Source organism: Artemia sp. Qi Xiang Cuo, chromosome 3 (assembly GCF_049724085.1).
Source record: "Artemia sp. Qi Xiang Cuo chromosome 3, ASM4972408v1, whole genome shotgun sequence".
Classification (NCBI taxonomy): Eukaryota; Metazoa; Arthropoda; class Branchiopoda; order Anostraca; family Artemiidae; genus Artemia; species Artemia sp. Qi Xiang Cuo.
Genome location: NC_142796.1, coordinates 59,500,431 through 59,521,184, shown reverse-complemented (window position 1 = coordinate 59,521,184; position 20,754 = coordinate 59,500,431). Strand labels below are relative to the sequence as shown.

Sequence of the window (20,754 nt, the reverse complement as noted above, 5' to 3'; positions counted from 1 at the left end):
GCTCATTGGAACGGAAATTAAAAGTTCTAGTGCCCTTTTTAAGTGACCAAAAAAAATGGAGGGCATCTAGGCCCCCTCCAACGCATATTTTTTTCCCAAAGTCATCCGATCAAAATTTTGAGATAGCCATTTTGTTCAACATGGTCAAAAATATGATAACTATGTATTTAAGGATGACTTAATTCCCCAAAGTCCTCGGGGGGAGGGCTGAAAGTTATGAACTTTACCCAATGTTAACATATGGTATTGGTTATTGGGAAGCATAAAGACGTTTTCAGGGGGGATTATTTCTGGTAGTGGGGGAGGGGGGTGGGTTGGGGGTTTTGTGAGAGGATCTTTCCATGAAGGAACTTTCATGGGGGAAGGGACATTGCTATGAAGGGGGCGCCAGATTTCCCAGCATTCTTTAAAAAAAAAACAGAAAATAAGTTTTTCAACTGATAGTAAGGAGCAACATCACAACTTAAAACGAACAGAAAATATTACGTATATGATTGGGTTCACCTCCTAGTCAATACCTCCCTCTTTAAGCCAAAGATGTTTTAGTACTTTCATAAGAGCTATTTATTCTAATTAACGACCTTTGTGATTAAGGGTCATTTTTAAAGAACAAAATCCGAAATTTAGCTTAAAGAGCAAGGTATTGACTAGGGGGCGAATTCCCTAATATACGTATAAAGAATATATGAATATAGAAGTTCGTTATGTAAGTTAATTCGTAGGTTACGTATATTTATTGCTAATAAAAACGTTCGTAAATAAAATTAAACAAGTTTCGAGAAAGCCATTTAACCTAATAAAAGTAAAATTTATATGAAAATTTTTTTGTAATTATTCATGTACGGTGACCCAAAATCAAAACCTGTATTAATTCAAAAACGTTCAAAAATTAAATTAAAAAAAAAACAAGTTTTTTAACTGAAAGTAAGGAACGACGTTAAAACTTAAAACGAACAGAAATAATTCCGTATATGAAAGATGCTGTCCCCTCCTCAACGCCTCGCTCGTTACGTTAAAGTTTGACTTTCTCACAACTCTATTTTTTAAAAAATAAAAAAAGTTAGCGTAAAGAGCGAGGCGTTGAGGAGAGGACAGCCCCGTTCATATACAGAATAATTTCTGTATTGGTATTTCTGTATAGTATTGGTTTTGGTTTATTGGAAAGCCATTTAGCACGAGAAAAGTAAAATTAATATGCAAATTTTGTTTTACTTATTCAGTGACGGTAAGCCAAAATGAAAGCTGCATTAACTAAAAAACGATCAGAAATTAAATAAAAAAAAAGTTTTTTTAACTGAAAGTAAGGAGCGACATTAAAACTTAAAACGAACAGAAATTATTCCGTGTATGAAAGGGACTTTCCCCTCCTCAACGCCTCGCTCTTTACGCTAAAGTTTTTTATTGTTTTAAAAAATAAAGTTGTGTGACAGAGTCAAACCTTAGCGTAAAGAGCGAGGCGTTGAGAAGGGGAAAACCCCTTTCATATACGGAATAATTTCTGTTCGTTTTAAGTTTTGATTTCGCTCCTTACTTTCAGTTAAAAAAACTTGTTTTTTTTTATTTAATCAACATAATAAGCCAATTCTTTTGATATATCTATTGGTATCAAAGTTTCGTTTTTTAGAGTTTTGGTTACTATTGAGCCAGGTCACTCCTTCGGGTCGGGCTATCAAACAGTTCGTGGTAACAAACTTACAACTTGTTACCACGAACTGTTTGATTACCCTCAAAATAGGACTACTGCTACTACTAACATCTCACCGCAGCACCAAGCCGCCTGAGGTCAACACAGCTACGTACGCTCCTCCTCCATCCCAATCTATTCAAAGCGTCCCTTTTTACACCCTCCCAGGAATTTCCCCATGTCCTTTAAATCTTTCTTTATGACGTCCTCCCACCCCAGACGAGGGCGACCTGCTTTCTTTTTAGCCCTAGACGGTTGGCCGAAAAGTGCAATCTTCGGCAATCTGTCATCCGCACAACGTGCCCTAGCCACCTCAACCTTTCTTTCATTATAGGCCTAGAGAGCGGTATTGAACCACGTTTTTTGTATAGTCTATTGTTTGAAATACGGTCAGTCAGCCCGGTACCCACAGCAATCCTTAAGCAATTTCTCTGGAAAACATCTAGCAAATTTCCATCCGCTTTTCGGAGCGCCCATGCTTCAGAGCCGTATTTGACCACTGTCATCACTGTAGGTTCTAATATTCTAATCTTGGTTTGCAGAATTATCTTCCTATTCTTCCAAACTTTTTTTAATTGTGAAAAAACGCCCTAAGTCTTAGCTATTCTACTTTTAACATCTACACTGCTCCCGCCGTCTTCGCTAGTAATATTGCCAAGGTAAATGAAGCTGCCGAATTAATCAATCTTTTCATTACCCAATGTAACCTTTTCATCCTCACTTATTCCTAGTCTTAGTGACTTAGTCTTCTTAACATTAATTTTCAACCCTATTCTAGCACCCTTAACTCGCAAAACATCTAAAACTTCATTCATTTTGCTCACACTTTCATCTAGGATGCTTAAATCATCAGCATAATCTAAGTCCAGGAGAGTTTTTATTCCCTATTTGATTCCGTGGTCTCCCATTGCCTTTCCTGTGCTCCTTAAAACAAAGTCCATCAAAATAATCCATATAAAGGGGGATAGAACACAACCCTGCTGAACTCCTGATTTAATACAAAACCAGCTACTAACCTCTTGTCCTGCCTTAACCGCAGCAGCGTTATTGTCGTACTGATCACTTTAATGTATTTTTCTGGTATACCATACAAGGATAAAACCTTTACTAAAGCTCTTCTATCAACAGAATCGAACGCTTGTTCATAATCTATAAAACTGAGGACCAAAGGTGTTTGACAACTCAGTCAGTTCTCAATTAATAGCCTAAGAGTGATTGGTCGACACATCCTCTACCTGTTCTAAAACCGCGCAGTTCTTCTCTTAAAACTTTGTCTACGGCATCTTTCAGTCCAAAAAGTATCATATTACTGAGTAATTTACTACCTACAGAGACAAGACTAATGCCTCGATAATTACCACACTCAGTTTTATCACCTTTCTTATAAAGTGGCTTAATTAAGGTTTTCCTAAAATCGTTAGGTACTTCCCCTTTTTCAGAAATCATATTCATAATCTTCAGTAACTTATTTCTAACCTCAGAGCCACCATATTTAAGAAACTCATTTACCACCCTATCAGCACCTGGAGCCTTATTATTTTTTAATCCTTTTAGTACTGTCGCCAATTCCTCCTCACAAAACAAATCTTCCTTCACATCCAAGCTATCACAAATTTTTTTCATTTTCCTCTATATCTTTTCCTGCAACTATTTTTCGGTTAAGCAAATTCTCAAAATGTCCGGCCCATCTCTCAAAATCCAAACAGAGATCATTGAAATATTGATCGTTTTTCCTGCATTACCAAAATTATTGCATTCATAAAACTTTACAGTTTCATGAAATGTAATTAAACAAATAGAAAAGGATTTTCAAATAAAATAAGGAGCAAGTTTAAAAATTAAAACAAATATAAATTACTCTGTATATAAGGGAGACTGCCCCCCTCTCAACACCTTGCTCATTACACACATAGTGCTTTGAATTTTTTTTTCCAATTGCAAATTTTCTTTAAAAACTTGGGAAAAAGCCAAACTTCATAGTAAAGAGTAAGAGCTTAGGAGGAGACAGCCCCCTTCATACAAAGAATAATTTATTCAAATAGGTTTCAAATCTGTCCCTTACTGTCAGGTGAAAAGCTCTTTTTTTACTTAATTTCTGATTTTTTTCCAAATCATACCCATACAGGCCTAACCAAGATATAATTTGAGGTACCGGTCGCTTAAATCTCTGGTTAATTGCTTTTAAAATGTGTAAATCAATAATTTTACGTTGATTAGTACCGCCCTGTGTTTAATTTGCAATTTCAATTTTGGATAAAATTTGAATATACAGAAAAATGTCGATGAATTAGTAATTTTGGTGAAAAGTCCTTGTTAATATTACTACTAAAGAATTTTGGCTGAAAACTAAGTTCCTAGCAGTATTTGCCACCCCAAAGAAGTTTCTTGGCAGAGCTGGTGATGACGTGCGTTGCCTTTTCCACCTCTGTGCTGGCAGATATGGAAATGTAACATTTTAGCTGCATAGAGAAACATTTTAATTAATTCCTACTCCCCCCCCCCTACCTCTTTCAACATTTATCTGAAGCCTCGTGAAGAGTAAGCAGTTTCTCCATTAAAATGTGTTTATGTAGGAATCTACCCTACTCCCACCTAAACAATGACCCCCCCCCTCATTATAGCTAATACGCAATTATAGATCACAAAACTTAGCCTAATTTCATTACAAGTAAAGCGAATCAACTTGGTTGAATCCAGTACTGCCATCGTGTGGCTTTACTTCTTTTGCAACTGGGAAGCCTATAAAACATAGTTATTGATACTATTAAATCGATTAGCTTCTCAGGATTTTAAATTGATTGCAAATTCGTCCTCTTCGGGGTAAAGTCGTAGTTTGGAGACCTAAACCACCTAAAGTGTTACCCAGCCACCGCTGCTATTTTGGCGTCAGCCCCCCACCCCCCTGGAAAATTTTCTGCCGGCGCCCTTGAATGGTTAAAACCACAAAACAGAGCAGAAATGAATAAACAAGGTGAAAATTGAAAGGTGGATAAGAATCATAGCTCAGGTATGGGGATCTTGATATGCTGATACTTGGAACATATTGAATCCCACCTCTCATTTGGGGACCAGCTTGTTCCTACATTTACATAAAAAAAAATATTGCGCAAGAGTTTAATTTCACATGGTAATGGTCTTGTGCCAAATTTTGCCAAGGCTATATATTGAAAACAAGTGTCAACAATTTTGTTCTGAATTGTCAATAATTATTGCCGGTAGCTTGGTGGAGATTTAGAAGACTATTCAAAAGAGTTGTCGCGAAACAGCCCTACTCGAGAAACTATCAATCAACTATCATCAACAGATGTCAAACTATCGATACAGGTACACTATCGTTAGTGCTAATGGCTATCAAAAAGAGGCACAGAATCAAATATCAAGAATAAAATCAACCTTGGTTTTAAATGTTTTCATTAAATAAAAAAAAAAAAAAATTTAATGAAAGTAAGGAGCAATATTAAAACTAAAAACGAACAGAATTATTCCGCATACGAAGGGGTTGCCCCCCTTGCCCCCCTCATCAATACCTTGCTCTTTACGCTAAAGCTTTTAGCACTTTTTAAAAAGCACCCTTTTAAAATTAAACGGCCCCGGTGTTTCAGTCTCCCTTCTTAAAAAATTGGGAAAAACATTCAAACTTTAGCGTAAAGAGCAAGGTATTGAGGAGGGGGCAACCCCTTCATATGTGGTATAATTTCTGTTCATTTTGAGTTTTAATCTTGCTCCCTACTTTCAAACAGCTCGTGGTGACGAACTGTAAGTAAGGAGCGACCCGGCTCAATGATAACCGAAACTCTAAAAAACGGAATTTTGATACCAATAGATACATCAAAAGAATCAGATTTTAATGCTGATTTAAAATATATAAGTTTTATCAAGTTTAGTCTTACCCACTGTGGTCTTACCCATCAAAAGTTACGCGCCTGAGAAAATTTGGCTGATTTTAGAAAAAAGGGGGAAAGACCCCCCTAAAAGTTATAGAACCTTAATGAAAATCACACCATCATATTCAGCGTATCAGCAAACCCTACTGTAGAGGTTTCAAGCACCTATCTACAAAAATGTGGAATTTTGCATTTTTTGCCAAAAGAAAGATCACGGATGCGTGTTTATTTGTTTTTTTTTCCCCAGGGGTGATCGTATTGACCCAATGGTCCTAGAATATCATGGGAGGGCTCACAGGAACGGAAATTAAAAGTTCTAGTGCTCTTTTTGAGTGACCAAAAAATGGAGGGCAACTAGGCCCCCTCCAACGCTCATTTTTTTCCAAAGTCACCCGATCAAAATTTTGAGATAGCCATTTTGTTCAGCATGGTCGAAAATATGATAACAATGTCTTTTAGGATGACCTAATCCCCCAAAGTCCCCGGGGGGAGGGCTGAAAGTTATGAATGTTATCCAATGTTAACATATAGTATTGGTTATTGGGAAGTATACAGACGTTTTCAGGGGGGATTTTTTTCTGGTAGGTGGAGGATTTTTTCGGGGGTTATATGGGAGGATCTGTCCATGAAGGAAGTTTTCATGGGGAAAGGGACATTGATATGAAGGGGGCGCCGGATTTCCCAGCATTATTAAAGAAAAAGATTAGAAATTAAGCAAAAAAACAACAAGTTTTTCAACTGATTTCAACTGATCAACTGATTGTGATTAATGGGTCATTTTCAAAAAATTGGAAAAAATTCGAACTTTAGCTTAAAAAGCAAGGTATGGACTAGGGGGTGAACCCCCTAATATATGTATAAAAAATCTATGAATATAGAAGTTCATTACGTAAGTTAATTCGTAAGTTACGTATATTTATTACTAATAAAAACGTTCGTAAATAAAATTAAACAAGTGTCGAGAAAGCCATTTAATCAAATAAAAGTAAAATTAATATACAAATTTTGTTTTAATTATTCTTATACGGTGAGCCAAAATCAAAACCTGCGTTAATTCAAAAACGTTCATAAATTAAATAAAAAAAACAAGTTTTTTTAACTGGAGGTAAGGAACGACATTAAAACTTAAACGAACAAAAATTATTCCGTTTATGAAGGGGGCTGTCCCCTCCTGAACGCCTCGCTCTTTACGCTCGCTCTTTAATGCACCTCTCCCGATCTTCTAGGACAAAAAACAAATAAACACGCATCTGTGATCTTTCTTCTGGCAAAAAAAGTAAAATTCCACATTTTTGTATATAGGAGCTTGTAGCTTCTACAGTAAGGTTCTCTGATACGCTGAATCTGATGGTGTGGTTTTCATTCACATTTATTGACTTTTAGTGGGTGTTTTCTCCCTATGTAAAAAATTAGGCAAATTTTCTCAGGCTCGTAACTTTTTATGGGTAACACTAAACTTGATTGATCTTAGATATTTGGAATCAGTATAAAAAGAAAATTCTTTCGATGTATCTATTGATATAAAAATTCCGTTTTTTAGAGTTTCGGTTACTCTTGACTTCTTGAGCCCAGTCGCACCTTACTTACAGTTCGTTACCACGAAGTATTTTATTTGTGTTTAGTCTTCTTCTTGCAATGACACTAATACTTTTTAGATCTCGTCACAGAGCTAGGCCACCTATAGGACACTGGTCGACGCTCTTCCTCCATTTCAGACTTTCCTTCAACCACCTTTGACTGAGTCCCTGAATATTTTACACCAAAATTTCTTAGATTTTAATGACTTTACGCCCTTAATGGATTTTCCAACATGTGTTTACTTCCATGTCAAAATGTAAATCATCACAATTCCCTGTATGAGTTGTCAGCACAAGTTCTACATGTTCCAAATTGGAGTATCTTGTAACTCAAAATATGTTTGTTCTTTTCACGGTACTGGCTCAAAATTTCACAGAGGAAAGCCAATTAGGTTTTACATAGGTTGGTTGGTTTTCTTTTCTGACATACAATAATTAGCTGGCAAAGAATTTTTAGTTAACTGCCCCTTTAAACAAAAAAGAGAAAGTACTCCCTGAAAATATTTTTTTTTTAGTTTTAAAGGCAGTTCAACCCAAAAATACATGTATTAAGGTTTCTACCTTTTATATAAAATACAGTAAATAAAAGTGTAAATTAGGAACATCGATGTTGAAAATTACGAAACTGCTTATTGAACTCAGAACAGAATCTGGATGGCAAACGTGGTCCACAAGTCTCATTTATGGAACACTCAAGCGTCACTATTTTGGACCAGTGCGCTTGCGGAAGATCTCGAAAAAGAGTATCTTCCACTGACTGCAAAAGGCCCCGGATTAGTTGAAAATGAGGTCGATCACTTTCATCTAATCAAAGATCGTTCCTTTTGGTTTAAATTTGGCACTTTTGGTAAAGTTTCTAATATTCGTGATACTTGCACATGCTCATTGACAGTGCACAAGCGCATTGTTCCAAAATAGCGATACTTGTGTGTTTTGTGTTTACAACGATCATGGAAGTTGTGGACCACATTGGCCAACCTGGAAAATTAAATAAAAAATATTTCAGACATTAGAAATCATTTTATTGAGAATAATGGACTTGATGTGCTAATAACAATTTAGTAATCCTTGCCTCTGTTTTCGTCAGCAGTAATCTTAAATCACGGCGGTTCTATGCTGCATCTATTATGCTCTGATTGTAATCACTATAATGAACCTGTAGCCATCGTCATCCCCTGAATCAATCCTGTGCCTACTAGGAGGCAGTATCAACTACTTTGGTAACCAATAAAATTAAAGAATACTTTTACCACGGAATTATGGACAATTAATGTCTATTTTTTCCTTCGCCTTAGCACTGTAATACACTGAAGAGGGATATTAAGAGAGACATTGTTTTCTTTATCAAGCAGTAACATTTGAAAGGGCTAGTTCGTGTGAAAATAAAACCATCAAACTAAATACCTTGAAAAATGCTTTTTATAGAGACATTTAGTCCCTGAAAGTAACAAAAAAAATGGCAGAAAAGGTTAGGGGAAATCTGACCAAGTCAAACCTAGAAACCTTGCTGCTTCAAAAAGTATGCCCTTGCAGATCAGATTACACTACAGAGTCATAGTTAAGTCACAAGGACACTGCATTTTGGCAAGTTGAAAATACCTAATTCTCACCATAAGTGTGAGTAGAATATGGTCTCTTGGGAATGAGACTCTTGAGAACGGATTCCTGAGTGAGTTTCGAGTTTTTAAAATAGTTCAATTAAAATGACCAGAAACTAACTCATTCAAGAGGCTAAATTTAGAACAGACAGAAGCTGAAACGAATAAAATCAACCAAATGAAGGTGATGCTGCCACTCGTCAAACCACCAAAGGTTTGAATGCCCTTTAAAAGCCCTAAAAGCACAGAAGAATCTTCTGATGTACCCCTAGTGGACGGTACCAAAGACTTTTTTTGAATGGTGTTTGATGACTTTTTGAAAACTTTCTTTACTTAACTTATGGTTGCTTCTAAATGTACTAAAAGTATATAAAAAGAGTTTATAATATTTCAGCATTTGTATCTTTTATCATAAATATGACCTTAATATAGGTAAAAATTCCCATAAAGTTATGTTCCTGGATATTCCTTATAAGATTAATTATCAATAAAAAATCTTACAATTTAAAATACAGAAGAAAAAGAAACACAGAAAACTGTCATAGAGTAATGTCCCTGGATATCCTTAAGATTAATTATCAATAAAAAATCTTACAATTTAAAATACAGAAGAAGAAGAAGAAATCAGAAGATTGTCATAAAGTGATATTCCTGGATATCCTTTGCAAGATTAATAATCAATAGAAAAAAATCTTACAATTTAAAATACAGAAGAAAAAGAGGAAGAAGAAATACAGAAGATTGTCATAAAGTGATGTTCCTGGATATATTGTGTAAGATCATATATCAATAAAAAAAAATCATAAAATTTAAAATACAGAAGAAGTAGCAGAAAGTAAAGTCATTAAAATTACACTTAGGTCGACTGCTCATATTCCTACAATTATCCATATTAGAGGGGGAAAAGATTCTATAAGTTAAAACCTATTATGTACATCCTTTAACAACATTTTTAAATAGGAGGAACAAGAAAACTTTATTAGGCCTAGAAATCTATTTTCAAATCGAGGGATCTAGGACTGAACAGACCTCAAACCTAGATTTGGGGCATTCACAATTACATCACTTGCCCCACAACTCCTAAAAATTACCTTGGAACATTGGAGCTATGGAACCAACCAGTGTCATACCACCAGAACCAAGATATTGTCCAAGAGCAACTTCTTGAAAAAAGATAGGTATGCCGCATACCACCATTGCAATAAAATAGGGTATCAAGAATGCACCTAAAAACATGTAATTGATTAGGAACATTATTTAGCAACATAGCTATGTGCAAACGAAAAACTAAGAACTACCTAACTTTGGTGGCAGCGCTATGCAATTTTATGAAACGTATGTTTTGGGGGATGGTTTTGTAATCTTTGTATTAATCCCTTCTTAATCTCTTCACTAAAGAGTATATTGAGTGTCTCCTTAATTACTGTAAGCAAAAACAGATTATGGTATTTCTTTTTAGAAAATATTATTTTGCCATTTTAACAAATATACATTGAGAGAGGCTGTCCAAAACAGCGGCACACTTCAGGAAAAAGTGGGTGCGAGGGCTAGGATTCTTTCTAATTTTTTTTTTTATAATGCAGATACAAAAACGGTATTTTTCGTATCGAGGGGGAGGGGGATAATTTTGTTCCAATGAAAATACAACAAGGGATATATTTCAGAAACAAAGGGCAATTGCCATGGCCCCTACCTTCTAAATGGCCCCCGGTCAGAAATATTTAGATTAGTCTCTTCTGAAGATAAATGCAAAAAATAAGAGCCACTTAACTTTGGATACACTGTATTTGCTTTTTTCTGAAATATATGTTGGTAGGGGGCGATCTTAAATAGTTGAATATTTTTGGTCCAACTTTTTTTTAATAATTTACTCAATTTAATAGTTTTCCATAATGCCTGAAACTCAATTTCTCGCCGATAGTGACCAAAGACCAATATGCAGTTGCACTCTTAGATTAGATTGTTTCATTATTCTGAGCGATTTCCAAAGTTCTACGACAACGTTGTCCATACAAAACCTTATATGCCCCCAGGGCATAACTTACAACCCTTGCCCTGACGGCTGTGGGAGAGTTGTCATCCTCAAAGATCTAATTTCCAGAACTTAAATCTACGTTTAATAAAACAGCTATCTCAAAATTTTGATTGGAAGCGTCTGCAGAAAAGGTAGGCGTGAGAGGGGGGATAGTTGCCTTAAAATCACTTTCGACTATTGTAAATGGCACCAGCCCTTTGCATTTCAAACTGAACGAGACTTGTTTGAAGTTTCTACGACAACACATTCTACATAAACCTTATACCCCCAGAGCATAACTTAAAACCCTTACGCTGAAGGTTGTGGGGGAGTTTCCTCATCAAAAACATGTTTTCTATCTGGAAATCAAATACGCTGAACAAAACGGCTATCTCAAAATTTTTAATGGATGTGTTTGGGGGAATGATGGGCGTGGGGGGGCTAGTTGCCCTCCAATCACTGTCATCTGTTAAAAAGGGCACTAGAACTCTCGATTTTCAGTCGAATGAACCCCCTTTGAAGTTTCTACGAAGTTCCCTTTCAAATGAAGTGCCTCTGGGAAAAAAAATAAATAAATAATAAATATTAAAACATTGGAGCCGTATGGCCTTTACTATAGGCAACGCTATAGCGTTGCCTCTGATGAAAACATTTTTAAGAGATTATGGATGAAGTCACTTCAAATCGATTAAAAGCATTGAGGTAGTGGTTGAAGAGGAGAGCATGATTGGAGGCCATCAAATCTGATATCTTCAACCAAATATACAATATCTTGGATTGTCTGTTAGAGTGCTTAAGAACTATTGGCTTCGCGTAGCAATGTCATGTTATCACTGGGACAAAGTCGAGTTACTGGATAGTAACCTTTTTTGCTTTATGATTTGTCAGACTATTTGAAGTATTTTTTTTTAGTTTGTATGTTTGATCATCTGATTGCATGATTTCTGCTGAAAATAATATATTCGTCTTTTGAAGGTGAATACGAAATATGAATTTACTTTGGAGCTTGTTTCACAAAGCAAACATTGTTACACAGTAAATTTGTTTTTTAATCTGTGATTATATTTAGAATGTTTGGTAGAAGTATTAGGATGTTCAAGGTAAATTTAGTAGAACTTTGTTTATTAGTAAATAAAAAGTAAGAAGGATTTTGTGAATTTTCGTTTTGACTTTGGTAAAACGCCATACCAAAAATATTTCTACACAGCACAAATTGTAGGTGCTTGTTTAGAATCCGGGCAACACGCGAGAAGTGAAGTTTGGTTAGTGCTAATGAAATAAAACAAAGTATGGAAAAAATATAATAGTTCAGAAACAAATTTGGGCTATATATTTCGACATTAGAAGGGGGAGAGGGTAAAGCATAGCATATGTTAAATACGTAACCTAGCCTAGGTACCTTTTTTGCCCCTTTAACCCCAAAAACTGAAGTTTAAATCTTTGTCACGGAGAGAGCAGTACCTCACTAGGCAGCCAATACCTGTTTTTCATATAGCATCTTTGAGATTTTGATGCGGTCTTTCTTGCGTGTTGCCCGGATTCTAAACAAGTACCAAATTGTATGGTCTTAAAATATATCTAACGAGTTTTATCTTCCAATACTTTTTGATATTTTTTGAAGGATTAGATAGATCGTTTTTCAGTTTGGATGCTAAAAAAACGAAAGTATTTTGTCAAAAATATTCCCATTGCTCTGAATATTCAAGAAAACTCACGGAAATTCTTAGATGATCCTTATAAGTGGATTCGTTCTACTTCCACGTTTGCTGTTACGCTTGAGACGTTTTCGGAAACTGCTTTCGGAAACGGTTTTCGGAGTTGAATTAAAATCATGTTACCATCAAGCCATGGATAATTGGAGAAAAGGCAAAGACAGATAGTCTGAGTGAGAGGCAAATCTGGCATAACCCTTTTTTAGGATTGTATAAAAATAATGTCATTTCTTTTACTGATAGATAGTCTCATCCATCCATCCATCCTAGGGCAAAACTAAGGTAGATAGTCATAGAACTAAGGGATGATCGAGATTTTAGAGTTGACTCATGACGGACAATGTTGCCACAATGCCCCCTGGACTTGTATGCAAAACGGGGGACTGAATTTGCTTGGACTCACATGCGAACAAATGACCTAAGCTCAGGAACAAGTGACCTGAGCTGATTTTCGGAAACGGTAGATAGCTCATCATATAGTTAGAAACTATCTGCTACGAACAGTCAACATTTGTTTTGCATGATGGAGAAAATAGTCAAACAGTTCGTGGTAACGAACTGTAAGTAAGGAGCGACCCGGCTCAATGGTAACCGAAACTCTAGAAAACAGAATTTTGAAATTAATAGATACATCAAAAGAATCAGATTTTAATTTTGATCTCAAATATATAAGTTTCATAAAGTTAAGTCCTGCCCATCAAAAGTTACGCGCCTGAGAAAATTTGGCTGATTTTCGAAAAAACGGGGAAAGACCCCCTAAAAATTATAGAACCTTAATGAAAGTCACACCATCATATTCAGCGTATCAGAGAACCCCACTACAGAGGTTTCAAACTCCTATCTACAAAAATGTGAAATTTTGCATTTTTTGCCAGAAGAAAGATCACGGATGCGTGTTTATTTGTTTTTTTGTTGTTTTTTTTTCCCCAGGGGTGATCGTATCGAACCCGTGGTCCTAGAATATCTTGGGAGGGCTCATTGGAACGGAAATTAAAAGTTCTAGTTCCCTTTTTAAGTGACGAAAAAAATGAAGGGCAATTAGGCCCCCTCCCACGCTCATTTTTTTCTCAAAATCACCCGATCAAAATTTTGAGATAACCATTTTGTTCAGCATGGTCGAAAATATGATAACTATGTCTTTTAAGATGACTTAATCCCCCGAAGTCCCCTGGGAGAGGGCTGAAAGTTATGAACTTTACCCAATGTTAACACATAGTATTGGTTATTGGGGAGTATACAGACGCTTTCAGGGGGGATTTTTTCTGGTAGTGGTGGGGGGGGGTTTGGGTCGAGGGTTATGCGGGAGGATCTCTTCATGAAGGAAGTTTTCATGGGGGAGGGGGCATTGCCATGAAGGGGGCGCCGGATTTCCCAGCATTATTTAAAAAAAAGATATTAAATATATTAAAAAAAAGTTTTTCAACTGAATGTAATCAGCAACATCAAAACTTAAAATGGTCAAAAATTGCTCCGTGTAGGATTTGGTTCACCCCCTAGTCAATAACTCGCTCTTCAAGCTAAAGATTTTTTTAGCATTATCGTAGAAACTATTTATTAAAATTAGTGACATTTGTGATTAACTTTGTGATTTAAATTTTTAAAGAATTGGAACAAAATTCGAACTTTAGCTTAAAGAGCAATGTATTTACTAGGGTGCGAACCCTCTAATATACGTATTAAAAATATGTGAATATAGAAGTTCGTTACGTAAGTTAATTCGTAAGTTACGTATATTTATTATTGAAAAAACCGTTCGTAAATAAAATTAAACAAGTTTCGAGAAAGCCATTTAACCAAATAAAAGTAACATTAATGTTCAAATTTTGTTTTAATTATTCATGTACGGTGAGCTAAAATCAAAACCTGCATTAATTCAAAAACATTCAAAAATTAAATAAAAAAAAAAGTTTTTTTAACTGCCTCGCTCGCTCGTTACGCTAAAGTTTGACTTTCTCACAACTCTATTTTTTTAAACAGTAAAAAACTTTAGCGTAAAGAGCGAGGCGTTGAGGAGCGGACAGCCCCTTTCATATACAGAATAATTTCTGTTTGTTTTAAGTTTTAACGTCGTTCCTTACTTTCAGATAAAAACACTTGTTTTTTTTTATTTAATTTAGAAAAGGTCAATGTCAAAAATGGATGATACGGAACTATTTTCCTTTGAAGAGCCAAGGGAGAGGTCAAGCTGTTTCAACCCCCAAATTCTAATTTACAACCACATTCATGAGAGTTGAATCTCACTAAAATACTTGTTGTTGCTGATATTTTTGACAGGAAACATACATCTGATTGTATTGTGGTCGCGGTGAACCACGTTATGGAATACAAAAATACTTCTGATTTTCGATATAGCATAATTCACGTTACTTTCAGTTTCAGTCTAAATTCAGTTCATCTTCCGTTCAATTTGTTTCAGTCTGTATCAAGGAAGGTCATACACTTGACCCCCTCCTTTCCTTGGCAGACTATAAAATGTTAAAGGGGCAGATATTTTAAGGCTTATATTTTCTTAACTCTCCTTATAAATAGCTTCCCTTTCCAAACCGTAACTAATCGTTACATAATTTGTTAAGGCCTGTTCAACTCTGAAGGAAAATGTTTTTGGGCTTACTCAACTTTTCAAATCGAAGCTTTTTGGCGACAAACTATGCATTAGAAGCACATGTTATAACCGGTAGAAGTTCTTTTTAATATCTTCAACAACTAAAAAGATTAGCTCCATTAAAATTACTGAATCGTGTTCGTATCTTACTGAGCAAAAATAGGTTTGTCAAACAGTTCGTGGTAACGAACTGTAAGTAAGGAGCGCCTCGGCTCAATGGTAATCGAAAGTCTAGAAAACGGGATTTTGATACCAATAGATACATCAAAAGAATCAAATTTTAATGCTGATTTCTAATATATAAGTTTCATCAAGTTTGGTCCTACCTATCAAAAGTTACGCGCCTGAGAATATTTGGCTGATAATCGCAAAAAGGGGCAAAGACCCCCTAAAAGTTATAGAACCTTAATGAAAATCACACCATCATATTCAGCGTATTAGAGAACCCTACTGTAGAGCTTTCAAGCTCCTATCTACTAAAATGTGGCATTTTTTGCCAGAAGAAAGATCACGGATGTGTGTTCCGACCCAGTGGTCCTGGGTTCATCATTGGAACTGAAATTAAAAGTTCTAGTGCCCTTTTTCAGTGACCAAAAAATGGAGGGCAACTAGGCCCCCTCCCACGCTCATTTTTTTCCAAAGTCTCCCAATCAAAATTTTGAGATAGCCATTTTGTTCAGCATGGTCGAAAATATGATAACTATGTCTTTTAGGATGACTTAATCCCCGAAGTCCCCGGGAGGAGGGCTGAAAGTTATGAACTTTACCCAATGTTAACATATAGGCTAGTACTGGTTATTGGGAAGTATACAGACGTTTTCAGGGGGATTTTTTTCTGGTAGGCGGGGGGGGGGTCGGGGGTTATGTGGGAGGATCTTTCCATGGAGGAAGTTTTCATGGGGGAAGGGACATTGCTATGAAGGGGCGCCGGATTTCCCAGTATTATTTAAAAAAAGATCAAACATTATATATAAAAAAAACAAGTTTTCCAACTGAAAATAAGGAGCAACATCAAAACTTAAAACGAACAGAAAATATAAAGTATATGATTGGGTTCACCCCCTAGTCAATACTTCGCTCTTTAAGCCAAAGATTTTTTAGTACTTTCATAAGAACTATTTATTCTAATTAACGGCCTTTGTGATTAAGGGGTCATTTATAAAGAATTGGAAGAAAATTCGAACTTTAGCGTAAAGAGCGAGGTACTGACTAGGGGGCGAACCCCCTAATATACGTATTAAATACATATGGATATAGAAGTTCGCTGCTTAAGTCAATTCGTAAGTTACGTATATTTATTACTAATAAAAATGTTCGTAAATAAAATTAAACTAGTTTCGAGAAAGCCATTTAACCAAATAAAAGTAAAATCATATGCAAATTTTGTTTTAATTATTCATGTACGGTGAGCCAATATCAAAATTAATAACAATCCTAGCCAGCGGAGAGCACAACCTTACGCATCAACTAAACGCATAAAATTATTGAAAGTAATGATATGTGACAAAGATATGGCCAAAGAAAAAGAAAGAAAGAAAGATCGGTCGAGAAAATGAAGCACAAAACAGAGAAGGAAAAAAGTGGTGGAGGTCCACAAGGCGGGTGCACAGTCCAATCCAACATTTAATCTAAATCTACCATGTACAAGCTTATACATCCTATATACAAATAACTATACTCCTTTATCGTGTTATATTTATGAGATTTAGGGAAAGGTCTAGAGACATCTAGTTAGAGGTAGTTGGACACTGTGGCGTCTACTGGGAGGGGAGGAGTGAAGTATCTTGTATCTTCCCCTATATATATTTGCGCCTCCCCCCTAGAGGCCCTATCACCACTGGATGTGCCTTTTTTAAGCTCTTTTCAAATATAGATCTGTAAAAAGCGCGTTGATATGATCAAGAGCTTTGAATTGAGCCTTTAAACATCTCTCCATGATATTCCAGTTGTCTCGTGCGTGCGGTGGAGGCGCGTGCGTACGGTGAAGGGGGAGAGGGGACTGCTCTCCCGTAAATTTTGAAAATATCTGTTTTGAAGTATTTTTTGTTGAAAACACTCTTTTTTGGTATTTCCATTGAAAAAAACTGAAAAAACAATGAATTACCCACCAATACATTGACAGACAAATCCCCACCCCTGGATTTTTGTGAATGGACACCACTAGCATAGCCTAGCTCTCTTAGTCAGTAGCCGACCTGTGACATTTATTAAGGGGGCTGAGGGAAAGTATGCTAGATTGGAAAATTTTAGACCTTGGGTTTAAGGGTTTCAACCCTGGAAATTATGATGGCACCCAAAGTGCATTTTTTGGGTACCCCAATTAGCTTTGAAATGAGCTCTTAATCAGTTCTGTATAATGTTCCAGTGCCCCACTAGCGGCGAAGAAAAAAAGAAAAAAGAGACATCAGTGTTTCCTATGCAAAAACTGATTTTCCCTTGTTCTTCAAGTGGGAGGGAGGACTGCAATTTTGTGATAAAGAATTTTCGATCATGACAATTCATATGGTGCAATTCTATTTCGATCCAACCCCGTTTTTGAGAAGTATCATGCTCTTTTTCGAGATCCGTATAAGTTTGTTTTCGTAAAACATTTTACTATTAAAAGTTCTCGAAATAATATTTACCATTCCTGGATCTACTGGATTTCTTCTTACTGGACAGTTTTTTTTCATAGCGCACTTTTGAACTTTTGGTTACAATGGGCCGTGATTAGCAGTTTCCTAAGCTGTAGCTACTTCTGCAGCCATGAAAAGTGCCCAAATATTACAAATTTTAGCAGAAATTGACTGCAAATATTGACCTCGATTGGAAAAGTTACTAGATAGTACGCAAAATACCTCCCCACCCTCAGAATGGCTAGATGTGTCGGTGCTCATATTACTACATGCAAGGAGAGGAAGTAATTGTAATTTAAGGTGAATTCTCAGAACACCCTTGGAAAATTCTTAATAATTTCTAACCTAAATTTGTTTTTCTATTTTTGAACTGAAACAAGAAATATATGCCCCGATAAAAACGTAGCATCACCATTAAATAAGTAATTTCGTAGTGATTACCATACATATAATTGTATTTTCATATTAATACATATTAATTGTATTATATTAATTTATTGTATTATATTAATTGTATTATATTAATTTATTAATTATACATATTAATTGTATTATACATATTAATTGTATTTTCAGATTAAAAAAAGAAATTTTACTAGGAAGACTTCACGAACGTAGCTGTCAATCAGAGGTACCGACTGGAATCTAGAGTCGGTACGTCACTTGGTTGGCGTATCTACAGCGACGTCACTTGGTTGATATAGCTCGGCAAAATATGTCTCTTGGCGTTAGCTTTAAAATCTAACTTTTCTTCATTATATTTTGCCTCCAGGTAAACTGGATATTTTCATCATGAACAATTTTGTGGTTATTTGCTTCCGTTTTAAAAGTAATTTAAGCCATTTTGAATAGATTATTGTTCACCAGGCTATTTTATAAAGACGCCTTTGTTACTTTCATTTGTTTTACCAGCGGCTTGCAACATTTTTTACGAAAATAAACAATTGTTTTCTTGAAAGTCAGTATAAAATACGAATATGTTCTTAATGTAGTCTTTAAAAACACAAAACTATTAACTTTTTCTCAAAGACAAAATTCTTTTTCAGTTATAATTTATTTGTCTTAAAAAATTGAGATTTTTATCTTTTATCATAATTTTTTTCTTAAAAAAGAAATATAAAGTCTGACTATATTCTTGGTGTAACATTTAAAAATAAAGTATTATAAAATATGTTTTATTACAGATTGTAAAAAGTTTTTACAAAATATGAATATATTCTTAGCATAGTATTTAAAAGGTACAAACATCATGAATTTCTCCGGTCCAGTTAATAAGGTTTCATCTAGCCCATTGATAAATGACTACAAATGCACCATTTTAGAATTTAGTTCCATCCAGCAAGTGATGTTGAATATTTTTGATTAGTTGTTTCTATAAAATAATTCGTATAAATTGTATTTTATAACATAGGTTCTTATGTAAAAAAAATTATATCATGTGAATGTATTCTCAACTAAGATTTTGAAAATACAATCACTATGAATATTATTTCAACCATTATTCACAACCCAGTAAATAAAGTTTCATCCAATCCATTGATAAATAAAATCGGTAGGCTACAAATGCGGCACTTTAAAACTTATCGCACCAGGGAAGCGATGTCGGATATTTACGATTTTTAATTAGTTGTTTTTATAAATAATGCTTATAAAATGTGTTTCACAAAACAGGTTTTTATGAAAGGAAATTCTAAAATGTGAATGTATTCTGAAATTAGATTTTTAAAATACAAACATTATTAATTTTATCTCAATCATTTTTTTAACCCAGTTTTAAAGTTTCATCCAACCCACTGATAAATGAATACAGATGCTGCATTTTAGAATTTAGTTGCACCAGGCAAGCGATGTCGAATATCTAAGATTTTCGGTTAGATTGTTTTATTAGTTCTTTTTTCTATAAGTACTTTTTATACGGTTTTTTAGAAGTTTTAATCTGAATATGTTATGTTATTAAAAAAAATACAAAGTTTATAGATTTTATAACAGCCATTTTTTTTCAACCCAGTTAATAAAGTTTCATTCAACCCATTGAAAAAGGAATACAGATTCCGGACTTACAAATTTAGTTTCGCCCAGGAAGCGATGACCAACATCGAAGAATTTAAATCAGTTGTTTATATAAACATTTCTTATGAAATATGTTTTATATAGCAGATTCTTATGAAAAAAAAATCTATAAAATATGAATGTATTCTTAGTATAGTATTCGAAAATACAAACATAATGAACTTTACCCCAACCATTTTTTCCACCCTAATGAGTAAATGTTCGTCCAACTCACAGAGAATTGAATACAAATGGAAGACATTAAAATCTATTTCGCAGGTTTTGTTTTCTTTATGAAAGTTTCTTGGGTAAACAGGAACAAATTCTTGAATCAGTGTAAAAGTTTGATCCTCTTGTATATGTCGCCCCTTACCTACGAATACACTATCTTAAAACGCGCATATGTATATATATTTTAAGTCCAAGTCTTCAGAACCTTTTATATTTTGTGACTTTTTGATAAGATTGTATAGAAAAGTGTTTTTGTCCAATATCACCATTTTCCAGCATTTTACCGTCCTTTCCTGAAATTTTTTTTGAGAATCCTTAAACAATCCTTAGGAAGAGAGAAAAGTTTGGACAATTTGATTTTTAAATTAAAATTAATTTTAATAAATATCTAATAAAATTAAGCATAAAAATACTGAAAAAAGTTTTATTTATGAATTAAATATGAACAACCACATAATAGAGACTTGAACAAAACTAATGCTTAAACCACTTGTTACTGGAAAACTCGTGGGTTTGACTCCCATCGACGGCGATTTTTCTTTGTTTTTTTCTTTGAATTGCAGCTAAAAAAAATTAATTTTGATTGTTTCGAAGATGTTTTGTAAATTATTCTATGCACGTTTTAATTTTGAAATTATGTTGATTAGTAAATAATTATATTCTTTTATCTTAGAAAGTATTAATTAATGCTTAACACTTTCACCTGATGCAATGGGCAAAAAAAGTTTTATTTATGAATTAAATATGAACAACCACATAATAGAGACTTGAACAAAACTAATGCTTAA

The 20,754-nt window shown here is 34.7% G+C and overlaps 1 protein-coding gene across 2 annotated transcripts in view; it reads right to left on the bottom strand.

The window, feature by feature from the left end:
• LOC148954349 (sodium- and chloride-dependent GABA transporter 1-like) overlaps positions 1-20,754 on the bottom strand; it is a 118,883-nt gene that overhangs the window by 85,801 nt on the left and 12,328 nt on the right. For both annotated transcript variants that reach the window (XM_089087051.1, XM_089087050.1), the window contains exon 2: positions 9,835-9,969. In XM_089087051.1, the coding sequence (XP_088943177.1) occupies positions 9,835-9,969 (135 nt within the window). The remainder of the gene's footprint in view (positions 1-9,834; positions 9,970-20,754) is intronic.